At 32.8% G+C, this 13,358-nt stretch overlaps 1 protein-coding gene across 2 annotated transcripts in view; it reads right to left on the bottom strand.

The window, feature by feature from the left end:
• Positions 1-1,315: 1,315 nt before the first annotated feature.
• The window catches only part of LOC111042146 (cytoplasmic polyadenylation element-binding protein 2), a 70,644-nt gene continuing 58,601 nt past the window's right edge, over positions 1,316-13,358 (bottom strand). The window contains exons 3-8 of one of the 2 annotated variants that reach the window (XM_022326667.1): positions 5,865-6,059; positions 5,637-5,749; positions 3,476-3,686; positions 3,012-3,193; positions 2,189-2,310; positions 1,316-1,753 (exon numbers count right to left, since the gene is read on the bottom strand). In XM_022326667.1, the coding sequence (XP_022182359.1) occupies positions 1,687-1,753; positions 2,189-2,310; positions 3,012-3,193; positions 3,476-3,686; positions 5,637-5,749; positions 5,865-6,059 (890 nt within the window). In that variant the 3' untranslated portion in view covers positions 1,316-1,686. The remainder of the gene's footprint in view (positions 1,754-2,188; positions 2,311-3,011; positions 3,194-3,475; positions 3,687-5,636; positions 5,750-5,864; positions 6,060-13,358) is intronic. The other variant, XM_022326666.1, reaches the window with a different exon arrangement.

Below are 13,358 nucleotides of genomic sequence, written 5' to 3'. Positions count from 1 at the left end.
AGATTTACATGCAATGCTACCGACCAATTGAAAAATGTTGGTAATTCATATACGTTTTGCTGAAACAATGTAAATATATTACGGTTGGTACATTTTTTTCTATGTCGCCGATAATTTATACTCCAGGAACATTGTCAATTTCAGTGGAAAAATGAGGGGTAGAGGGGCAGAAGACCTGCGTTAAGCATTCCTCAAAAATTGAGGTATTTTATAAAAACGATCGGGTTCCTAAGGGTATAGTAGAGTATATTAAAAATATAGAGAATTATTATAAAAAATAAAGGTAGGTTTTTAAAAACTAAATACTATCAATATCAAAAAACAAATAACGAAACATTAAAAACTTTTGAAACTAAATAACATTCAACAAACGTTATTCATTTTTTTTTTTACTTAAAAAAAGGTAATACAAATTTTGACGAGAAAACACCAGTTTTCAGTTTTGTGTAATTTCAAATATTTTTTTCTTCTTATTTTTAACTTTTAACGTTTTAGAATTGGTAACTAGGCTAAGACGTAACGAAGCTGCCTAAAAAATATAAAAAAGAAGTAGAAAAATATATTTAATATCGTATTCTTTTTATTTCATATTGTAATTTAAAACTTAGGCGAAAAACCAGGAAAAGGGCACACCTATTGTTTGCATGGATGCATGCATACATTTAATTTACGAAACATTGCACATTGATAATTAATTAATTTATTAAAGAGTTTCGATTGCTATAGGTAACACCTGTGGTCCACGTCCGCAATATCAATTAGATATATTGGTTATTCTAAACAATATTGCCCCCAAAAATATAAATAATTAATAATAAGATAATATTAAGAACAAAAATCATGGGAAAATAAAGGTTTAAATACCAAACTGATTTAACTCGCAAATTAATAATGTCAATATTTAATTAATTTATATATGTTATATATAAATATGTATATATTTATATATACATATATATATATTATATGTATATATATATTAAATGTGTATATAAAAAAACCATTTTATCAAAACAAAAAAACAAAATTAAAACAATATCTATAAAAATTGTATGATAAAAAGGTGGCAGTAGTCGAAACAATTTGTCTAAAAATAATAAACTTTAAAATAAAATAAAAACAAAACTCTTAAGTTAGGTCATTAAACAAAAAAAATCTTTTTGGAAGTTGCATATTATCTAAGTATAAAGAGAAAAACCAACAGTTGAAAAACAATAAAAATAAAATGAAAAATAGTTCTAACGAAACAAAATCTAAGTTCTTTGGAAGGTTTGTGTAGTACTAATACAATTCGTTTGTAGTACTAATACAATTCGTTTTTGCTCGGTGTAAAGAGCCCTATCCATTGTGTTTACCCTGAATTATTTAAATAGTCCTAAAGAATAATTACAATAAAAAAAAACCGTCAATTTCCCTAAGTCAGTAGAGGCTTAATTGTGTAATAAAGGTAGATTAAAAAAAATTGTAAAAAACAGTTCTCGCATTAAAAAACGACAGATTTTAAAAAGACTATTCAAAAACATTAAATTTTTTTATATCATTTGTATAAACATGCGTAAGAATAATAAAATAAAATAAAAAAACAAAACAAACAAGTGGATTAATAAAATGTGACTACTCGTTACGGAATCTTACGTTATGACCAACGGAAAGGCACAGTTCTTGGACGTTCTGCGCCTTCTTTAACTAACGGCTTGTGAAATTCCCGGCCCGGTCTCGAGTGGATCGTTGCCCAGCATAGCTCGCAATAGTACTGAAAACATATACATTGTTTTTTAAATAACTCAGACCTGCCCTAAAATTCCGAACCGAGTTGACCACGAATTAATGTAATATAATAATAGATATAATAATGTCCGATAACGAAACGCGAAATAGAGATTTATTTTCACAATACATATAAATATGAAAAAAAAGTGGCACATTTAAAGGCGCATATTATAAATTAGATATATTCTATAAATTTAAAAATATTAATTATGGTACTCTTAACACGGCACGACAGGGCTTACCAACTTATAAGGCGTTCAAAAAGTTTGAAAACGTTTAATTAATGTCTTCAAATTGTTTTGCAATTCACGCTTCTAAACTTTATGAATGCACTGTATATATGTGTACAAGATAAATTCAACAAATCAAACCAAAATCAAAATAATAATACCAAACTAATAGAATTATTTTGACTCACGGCTCGCTTACTTGTAAACAAGTGACGTTGGCGCAAAAGAACGGTGCGAACTTGCCACCACATCTCTGTCCTTGGCACTCGTCGCACATCTGATCGTCAAGCACGTACGGTTTGACTTCAACCTTGATCACAAAATCAAGTATGTTAACAACCAAATCAATAAAATTATATCGCCAGACAACAGCGATGACAATATAGTAAAGAGGAGGTGAGAAACAACAAAAATTAATATCATTGGTATGTAAATATGCTGAATGAGGTAAACCAAGCATCATACTCAGTGACGTGTTTGAGATTAGATTTTATCTAGTGGGATATGAATGGGTTAATAACCTAACCTAACGTAGTTATATAAATAGTGTTACGAAAGTAAAAAAGGTGTTGAGAAAAGAATCCAAGAAGTTGATCAAACGTAGTGCGCTCTCCGTATTGAGTTGTTTCTAAATATTTTTATCATCTCCCACACTGCAATACCTGCAGAGGTAGGTATTACTGGAGAGGATTTGTCTCACAACACGGTCGGTTTAGTTGGTAAGCAGGTATGCGTATGGTCCAATCGGTACAATAATAATGATTTATATTATACCTATTACCTAATGATATCCTACATAGTTTACACTACAAATTACAATAGAAACTTTTATGATTTAATTTTAATATTTGTGTTATACTTGATAGAAATTCGAAACAAAACTCATGACCCCGGGGGCATATATTGTGTAGCCCAGCGAACCTCCAAACCCAAACCCCCCTTCCCTCAACCCGAACTACTTCTTCGGTGAATTTGTTTTTCGCAGCGCCGTGGACGGGAAATCATACTCACTCTCTTGTCGATGTCACCGTGCTGGAGCTGTACGAAGCGGGCGCTAATGGCGGCAATATAGCTCTGTTGATTGCTAAATGCTACTCGGCCGGCTCCTTTTGGATATTTAAGCTCTGGATCGGTGTCGATTCCCGCGTAACACACTCCGCCGTACAATCTGTCCATGATCATAGCCAATTCGACTAGAAGTAAAAAGGAGGACAGTGATAAAAAATGAAAAAACCCAATTGTGTATTGCAAACATATATATATAGTAGTAATACCATATTAAATTTGAATAAGTACAATGACATCTTTAACGGGGTTGTAAGCGGGGGAGAGGAGAGATTAATTGGGTCGAGGAGTCCCAGCTGAGATCTCTTTCACTTTCGAATTTTAGATTGCATCTTGATAAAATGATTACAATACCTAGTGATAACTAATAATACTTGTAAATGTTCATCGTGTTCGTTATTACAACTTACCGGCTTTCAACGGTCTGGGTACGCCACCCACGAACACGGTTTTCCGAGGATCTAGCGGCATGGATGCGTCCAGCACAAAATCGGCGTCGGACAGACGCCAAGGCCTGATTTGCACCGGTTTGTCTTTGATGGTCGGAGAAGACACGCACAAGTATAGTTTGTCGTCGTCCTGAATGCACGCGTCGATCAATTGCTGTACCGAAGACTCGTCCTGCAGCAGAAATATATCGTAAAAAAAAATATCCAAACGACAGTTGGTATGTAGGTAAGTAAGTATAAAATGTATTATAATATAACGATGGTATAGTATATATGTATAATAATACATAATATAATATAATAATATAATTATATATACTATACCATGGTATATTGACATCAGCTGTTTTGAAAAAAAAAATAACCCAAAGACCATATATCTCTCTGTCGCTTTTGCCGTTCGTTGTATTTCTAGTATGCCCGTGCAATGGGTGCGAAAAAATGTAAGTTTTGGGCCAATTGGTAATTTGCCAAATAATTGGAACACACACACAAACACGAAATGAATCAAATACATAAATGAAGAAGGCATTTCGGAGTTTTTTTTTTTTTTTAAAAACGCCCTCAAGTTTGCAAAAATAATTTATCAACGAGTTCATTTGTTTGTTTGTTTAATTATATTTTTATTTAATTCAATAATAACATAAATGAGATAATCGAAGTAACTTTTTCCGCAGGACAGGCTTTTAAATTTTTTTTCACACACACAATTTAAAATTGATATCAAATCACCGAAGAAAATTTGTATTTTACAACTGTTTAAAAAAAATAAAATTGAACTCATCTTTAACGAATACTTTACATTATAATTAAGAAATGCAGCAGAGTTGATATTTAATGTTTGTTTTTAAAACAACTTTTTCAAACCCTTTAGACTTATATTAATCTTGTTTTCATAATTTTATAAAAGTTGTAGAGGTCAAGTTTGTTGGTTTGTTAAGTATACTTATATAAGAATTTAAGATATAGTGCAACATTTACCTTGTATGTCGACGGCTAAAACAATATATTTTATAAGTTATATACGCTTTTCATAACGGGTTTAAGAAACTTCAACAAATTGAAAAATATGTATCAAGTTTAAAAACAAAAAGTTAATATTCTTTATTCGGTTGTTATTCGCATTTATGAAAACTGAACATTTTAATGGGCAATAAGGCCCTGTGTAGTAGAAATAAAATGTCTAGACTCATATTGTATAATATTACACGAGTCACAATAAAAATGATCTATTCAAAACATGTATAGGTATTTAAGAAAAAATCACAAATAATAAAATGTAGTAAATAAATTATTAGATTTTTACGTTGATAATAAATAAATAATCAAGTTATTTATTCTAAACAATAGGTTGTTTTTACGAATGGACAGATATCGTCAAATTAATATTCCATACAATTATCTTGTTATACGGTATTCAACGACCTTTAATGAGATTGTCTCAAGGTTAATTTTAAGTAGATACTAATTATTATTCTTGTGAAGACGATTCTTACCTTAATACATTTATTAATTGAATACAATATAGTTCAGATGAACTAAAGTGCAAATAGCGAACTATTAAATTATTTTCTATACATACATATAAAATATAAATTACATTGATTATGTGTGATATGTAATATGATATTATTAATTTAGTGATAAAAGACAATAGAGATATTATTTATTTAATGACACTTAATCTGTAATGTTACGGAGCTTTATTATTATTATTATTATTATTATTATTATTATTATTATTATTTTTACTAAGCGGTCCCGGTGGTCCATTGAATAATATGCTATATGGAAATATTTTTAAGTTTTATAATTTTTAAATTATAAACACTACGTTAAATTAAAAATTATGAATGAACCCACAATTTAAAAAACAGGGAAATTAAAATATGAATGTGAGTTATAAAATATAGTACTTTCCTGTAAATTCATACTTCAAATACTTGTGGTTATAGAAACAATAGGTTTCCTGTACATGAGTACATATTTTATTTTATTTTATGGTTATTCGAAATCTGAAGGTCATCTCATGTATTAATTAATCCAGAATATATTAAGAAAAAAATCAAAGAGAGTATTTTTGAATATTTATACTAAATAATTGATTAAGACCAATAAATACCTGAAATAAAAGAAAAGCGTATCCTTTTGGCGGAAAGTAAGACTTGCTCTCAGCTTTGTGAGGCCAGTCGACCACCAGTTGACCGAATCTGCGGAAACTAGCTGTGATTTCATCTAGGAGATAAATGTACAACACAAATTAGATTATATTGACAAACATTGATATTCAAACAAAATCGAATCGTTTATTTTTTAAGACTGACGGCAGGGTATGAAAATATAAACGCACCTTCGTCGATGTCCGGTGGCAAGCCGCCTACAAAAACTTTCCTGGAAAACCTTTCGCTGCTTTCCGATCCTTGACTGTGGGGCGACGACCGAGATGGCGACGTCAGAGCTTGCACGGATGTATCGATCAAATGCGAACCAGAGTCGTCCAACAATCCCGTTTGATCTTCGAGTGTTTGAAAAAAGGGCGATTTACCTGGAAACAAAAACGAAGGAAAAAATTGTTAAAATTGCATTTTGTACATACACACACACACACATATATATGTGCATATAAAATGTACAAGGTGATTCACCAAGCATGTTTATTGCTCAAAAAACTTTTTATTTTCAAAATATGATAATCCCCCTTGGGAAAAGTAAATTATTTTTTGAAAATGTTGATGTATTCAATTTAATTGAATGAAAGAACAAGTCATTTTTCAGTTATTAAAATGCCTATATTATAGATAATAGTCCTCGAAGATGGTTTAAAAAAAAAATTAACAATGGATCTATAGTATATTTTACTATAGTTACTTGGACCATTTGTATGAATTATATGAATAGATTAATTTAAACTAAATTGTGATACTGGGTATCAACACAAAACGTTCGAATTTCGATTTGGATTGATAGGTACGTCAACATTTTCAGAAAAATATATACTAAATAGTTTATGAGAGGGAGGATAGGGGGAGGGGGTTATCGTTTGAAAAACAAGAGTTTGTATCTTCACAGGAGAGTTTTTTATAATCCCCTTAACAGTTGAACCAAAAATATGAAGAATTAAAATACGGTCTTTCAGTACTAATATAAAAAATACCAAGAATCAGGTTTTTAATAACTGCTAATTATCGAAGAGGAAAAAGAGGGTGAGCGAATAATCGGTGGCGAATCGTTATTCAAGTAAATAGGTGGGACACAAAAAAAAAGGACGTTACACTGTTGTTATCTATATATTAGAGCAAACTGTTCATCGAATAAACGAGATGCCTATCCAGCTACATTGCATGGGTGGACGAGTTTGGACGGGTGGGGGGCGTGCATATATATTACACAAATCTCCGTGAGAACCGTATTATATAACATATACAGTATACATTGTATTTATATATATTATTGTGTACACGCGCACACGCGTATTCACAAAAGTATTTTCGTAAGCGCAGCGGAATAGAAAATGTGCAGATCCAATTAATGGCTCAATGATGAATGAAACGACGTACTATATTGATAAAATACACATACAAGAGCACAATAGTATATATATATATATATATATATATATATGTATATAGGTATACATTAAATACTAATATACATAGTATAATCCTCGGCTAAACGTATACTGCAAGACTACGCGTCTCGCGTAGCACGGAATTTCATTCACACACAAACACAATACTTGCCAATACAGGTATATATTATTATATACGTGTTATATAGGTACCTACACCTTATATATATATATATACACGATATATATGACATCATACAATACCTATAAAATATATTATTTATAGAGTTGTCGTATAGTGTTTTCTATGCGAGACTTTTGGGATGTCGCCTCCCGCTCCTGCGCCGCCGGGAGAAACGTTCAAATAGAAAATATTAATGATACACCCGACGTTATTCGACAACGGCGTGCGAAGGGATCAAGCGATCTTTTTTCTCCTCGCTTCGACTATATAATATATACAAATATATGCGCCGAAGTGCACGAATAATAGGAATACATTACGCGAGAATTCGGATGTTGACAGGCTTCGAGGACAGAGCTGCAAGGGATATATTATTATGATGACGACGAAGACGGGATATCATTCATTCATAAATTTATGTATATATACACGTATATGTATATTATGATGGATACAACAATACGGTTTGGCCTACGAACATAATATAATAATAATAGTAATCCTCGCCAAACTCTCCACAGCAGCAATGGCGTGTTAGTGCGTGTCGAGTGAGAGACGATGTGTATAAAATACCCGTCGAACATTTTTAATTATTGTCACAAAATCGACATAATATAACAAACAGTATTGGTAATTATTACACGTAACCATATTATAACAATTTAATAGGTATTATGATGATCACCCACAATAGTCAATAAAGTAAAAAAATCTACTTAAAAACTTTGACATCCCTCAAAATGTACCGCTACTATATGTGCTACTCGCGAATATAAATACACAGCTGAGTACAACCCACTTAAGCCGTGACAGTACCGATAAGGCACCCCTCCACCCACATCTAACAAGAAACTCGTTTTAATCACATCATCATTGCAGGCATTTGGCGCCCTGTTATTTCAACTACACAGAGGATGACATGTTCGTATTGATTTCGTGTATTTTGTGCGAACATTGCATTTTGATATTCAATTATAATTTCGAATATATACACTACATACCTGGTTATAAAGACGACCGAACAACAAGCGTAATTATATTTTATATTATATAACAAAGCCCCAGGAGAAAACAGCATAGTAGCGGAATTACTTAAAAAAGGTGGTACGATGTTGGTGAGCAAAATTATAGAAGTTATTAAAACAATATGGAAAACTGAGACAATCCCGGAAGAATGGAAAACTGCAATTATATGCCCAACATTTAAAAAAGGCAACCCTACTAAAACTGAGAACTATAGAGGAATTTCGCTACTGGACACATGCTATAAAATTCTGACAACACTGATATTAGAAAGGTTAAACCCGTATGTTGAAGAAATAGTTGGGAATTACCAATGCGGGTTTAGGAGAGGAAAATCCACAACAGACCATGCTTTCGCGCTAAGACAATTAATGTCAAAATACTACGAATTTGGGAAGGACCTGCATCTAGTCTTTGTGGATTACAAGCAGGCGTATGATAGTGTAGACAGAGAAGAGCTTTGGAAAGCATTGGTAATTTTAGGAATACCCAAAAAGTATGTGAACCTAATAAAAGCATGTTACGAAAAAACACTTTGCAGAGTGTGTTATATGCAAGGCATCTCAGATCCTTTTGAAGTCAAATCTGGCCTTAAACAAGGGGACGCGTTGTCACCTGCTCTATTTAACCTAGCCCTCGAAAAAATAATTAGAGACACAAACGATGACAGAAGGATGGAGATAAGCAATGAACAAGTTAGGTTAGCCTATGCAGATGACATTGTGCTGATGGGTGAAACCAAAGAGGAAATCATCAACTCAACATCTAAACTCATAAATGCAAGTAAAGGAATAGGATTACATGTAAACGAGGGGAAAACTAAGTATATGGTCGTATCGAGAAGACCACCAAATATAGATTCCATAGTAGTGGATAATTATAAATTTGAAAAAGTTGATAATTTTAAGTATTTAGGCGTAAACATCAACAACAAAAATGATATGCATATAGAAATAAGTGAACGGATCACTAGTGGAAATAGATGTTACTTCAGTATTATCAAACTCCTGAGGTCTAAGCTGTTATCGAGAGGATCAAAGATACTACTATATCATAGCTACCTTCGACCTGTGATAACATACGCCTGTGAAACCTGGTCGTTAACTAAAGGTGATAGCAGAATACTTATCACATTCGAAAGGAAAGTGTTACGAACCATTTATGGACCAATCTTCAACCCAGAAACACTGACATACGATAGAAGAAGCAACGAAAATATAAAGTCTCTTTATAATAAGCCAGACATACTCTACTTTATTAGGAAAAAACGACTAGAATGGTTTGGACATGTATGGAGGGCAGATGGACAATTAATTAAAAATGTACTTATCAATAAAATAAATAAAACGAGACCCCTAGGACGACCCAAAACCCGATGGATTGACGTAGTTGCCAAAGACATAGAAATGATTGACCAGGACGCAACTTTAGAGATAGCATATCAGAGAGAGAGGTGGAGAGAAATTTTGATGGCAGCGATGGTCCTGAATGGACCGCTAAGCTGAAGAAGAAGAAGAAGAAGATTATATAGCAGGCGTGACCTGCTGCAGCTATCTCCCTCTACAACAACAGTAATAATAATAATAATAATAATAATAATAATAATAATAATCGGGGTAGATTACTTTTAAGTCTAGCATAATTATTAAGGTTGAGATTGAATACGATGGGTAGGCACTAGTACATTGTTGTAATTGAAAAATGTTTCGAACGGATACCTATATATAGAGTGGCAGGTTTTGTTCTCTGCACTTTTATTTAACGAGTCACGGGCGGCAAAAGAATAATGGCGCATACATGTATTATTAATGCTCGTGTCGACCGTCATCCCTTGCTCTCACGATCTTTCTAGGTCGGCTTTTGATATTAATCGTCATTATATATATATATCGCACACCTACTTCACACGTAGAATAATATACAGTGCGGGTCGGCGTATATTATTCCCGTAAGGCTAACGTAGGAAAAAAAAACAAAGGAAGAACACGGTCACCCACCCTGTATATATACGTACAAAGCTCAGACTGCTGCAGTGTAACTCTGTTTACCTGTGGTCTCCTACACACATACCTACAGCATTACTCACGACGCACACGACAACCCCCTATTTATACATATTACATATACATATATATATACGACCCTTGGCCTGAGTCCACAATGTCGCCTCAGGTTTTTTCTTTACCCTTTAAAGTGCTCAACCGTTTTGACGGGTGTTTCGACGATGTTTTAAATTCTCTTTGGCGAACGTCCCCGACGCTCTATATATCTATATAGGTACGCGCTGTACACAAAAGGACGGTATATTTGAATTTTAAATCGTAAACTTTCGCTTAAATCGATTTCGAAATTTTGACACATCTAAAAGTGAATCCCACTCGTCGTAATACACACATACATACCTATTCTATCTATATAATATTATTATTCTGCTGTGCGTGCGCGAAACGGGTTGGATGACGTTCTTCTCCGTATACAATATAAAATATAATAGGTACAGCACTGAGCACGGCCGACTTGTAGCAACAGAAATGTACAGATGTACGATATTTTTATTACGCATGATAATAATATATAATACGAAGGTATGCGAAGGATAAACACCTATGATTGTTCGACATAGATACGGAGTTTGTTCGTATTTGTATTAGGTGCCTATATGAGATATAAAGGTGTGTATAATCATAGCAAATAGTCGAATACCTCTATAAGCGCTGCGCAGATAAAAAAACAGAAAATATTTGAATTTCTAAATGTAAACTTTATCATACATCGATTTCAAAATGTTGACACATCTAAAAATGAATCGCGCGCCCGCCGTAATATTATACACTATATATAATATTATTATTATATGTTGTGTTATGTATTGAGTTGAGCTATATGACATAAACGCCAAAGAAATAAAAATACATGAGATTGGCGCCAAAATTAGTAAGACACCAGCGCCAAAGATATTAAAAAGACAATATTAATACTAGCAATACACTAATATTGATATTTTATTTTATACATTACAAAATCGTCAATAATCCATAGTATTATTATATAACCTTAAAAGTCTATATTATGTCAATTAATAAAACGCCTCTATTCGTAATTGTTTTGTATAGAATTAATGTTCACTACTCGATAGATTATTACGCGAATGTTTATTACGTAAGGCAACAAAATAGTTTGTTATAACACTAAACTCTGACCCTCTGTCGCAATCAGATAATACATTTGACGATTTGGCATTTGACATTTTAAACGATGTACACAAAGTTCTAATTTTAATATCTGGAATGGAGCATACAGGTATCCCGGATTTTAGCGCCTTTGTGCAATACGAATTATTTTTTTCTTATCTCATTTTGGCGCTATATTTATGTCTTCTGTTGTATATCCGCAAACAGACGAAGTTCTCCTCCATATAATTTTATTTAGGCGTAGGTATATGTGGAACGAGCATAGCACGACTGTCGACTGCAGCTGCAGTCCGATATTTTAATTACTGTGATGTATACGAAGGCGCAAACTCAGAATAAGGTACCTATCTACATACGGTTCGAGCTAGTGGGGAATTTTTTTCGTATTTTAATTACCTACATGTGATAATATTATAGAGGTGCGCATAATCATATAGTTCCCAATCGAGTATTTCACAACGCTTGATAAAAAAAAAAAAAAAAACACGTACCTAAGTGCATATTATTTTATACGAAAAGTAGAAAAGTAAAAAACGAAAACCATTTCATTTCGAGGCGCGATAGTACAAAGTAGTAGTAATATAATATGTAAATACTCGACACACCACAGTGCATTACACTCGGCTGTTTACCAATGTTTTGCGTTGCCTACGATGATAACGTGCGAACCAGGTCATTATATAGATTGTGCGCGTATACGGCATTTATAAGCGCTTTATATATTTTCGCAATACAACCTAACCGAAAAACTACACATAATGTACACACTATATAATACAATATATTATGTACTATTTGTACAATATGTAAACCGTGTCCCAGACAGATGTTACATAATGTTCAGAAATAATTTTCATTTTCGAATCCCATTCGAGTAGGTACTTTCGAGGAATTGTATTCCAATGCGTTCGATACTTTACACTTTAATATACATTATACGGCGTACAAGCTATACACAATCTCCGGGACTCGTTGTTTTAACGGTCTTTACAAAAAAATAAAAAAATAAAAATAAAGGGGAAACAAATCTAAACATTTACGATAGTGCAAAACGATAAATAACGAGACACTTGGATAAAAAATAAAATGAATATACAAACATTATACATTTTATTACAATAAGACAATTATAAGTGCTAGTAGTATTAATATTGTCGACGTTTCCCCATCGTTTTAATACGAGGGTGAAAAAAATAATAATAAAATTTAAATTATTTCATTAAAACACAAACATTTTTACAATAACGCGAAGGTACAAAAAAACATAATATTGTGTAAAGGTATTTATAGCAATCATCTATATAACAATATCCACCTATATGTATATACATATGCGAAGAAAACGATCGTGATTGTTTTTTATTTGCGTTTTCAGATATAACTATCGGAGTAAATATTTCACAACAAATGTTTATTATTTCATTAAGACAGAATTAGTTCTTCATTTTTTTTCGCCTCGCATCCGCATTATTATCGACGCAGCGGAAGGAGAAAATGTCTTCAAAAGATTCTTTTATTGTAGGAAGAGAAAAAACCAGTACGGTGACAATGCCAGGTCAGCGGCGCGGCGGCGCATGGACAATTTTAAAAGGACGAAAAAAGTTTATTACTTACTACAAAAACGATTGCTTCCGGTTAGGATATTATATATAGTTGTATATCCAGTTGCACCGATACGCACATATATATATTCAGGAGCTATGACGCTGCGCACTCATTACTGTGAAAAAAAAGACGATGGGCTTTTGTTCACCACGTCCACCACTCATCTTCTGGCAGTGGCTTACTTCCCGCCGCCGTGCACTTACGTCCCAAGACTTAGACTGCTACCTTATAATACATTTAAAACATTTTCGGTGCATGTCTTCTATACTCGGG

The sequence above is a fragment of the Myzus persicae genome, unplaced genomic scaffold (genome assembly GCF_001856785.1).
Source record: "Myzus persicae strain clone G006 unplaced genomic scaffold, MPER_G0061.0, whole genome shotgun sequence".
NCBI classification, from domain to species: Eukaryota; Metazoa; Arthropoda; class Insecta; order Hemiptera; family Aphididae; genus Myzus; species Myzus persicae.
The sequence above is the reverse complement of the archived record's forward strand: the minus strand, read 5'-3'. Positions and strand labels throughout refer to the sequence as shown.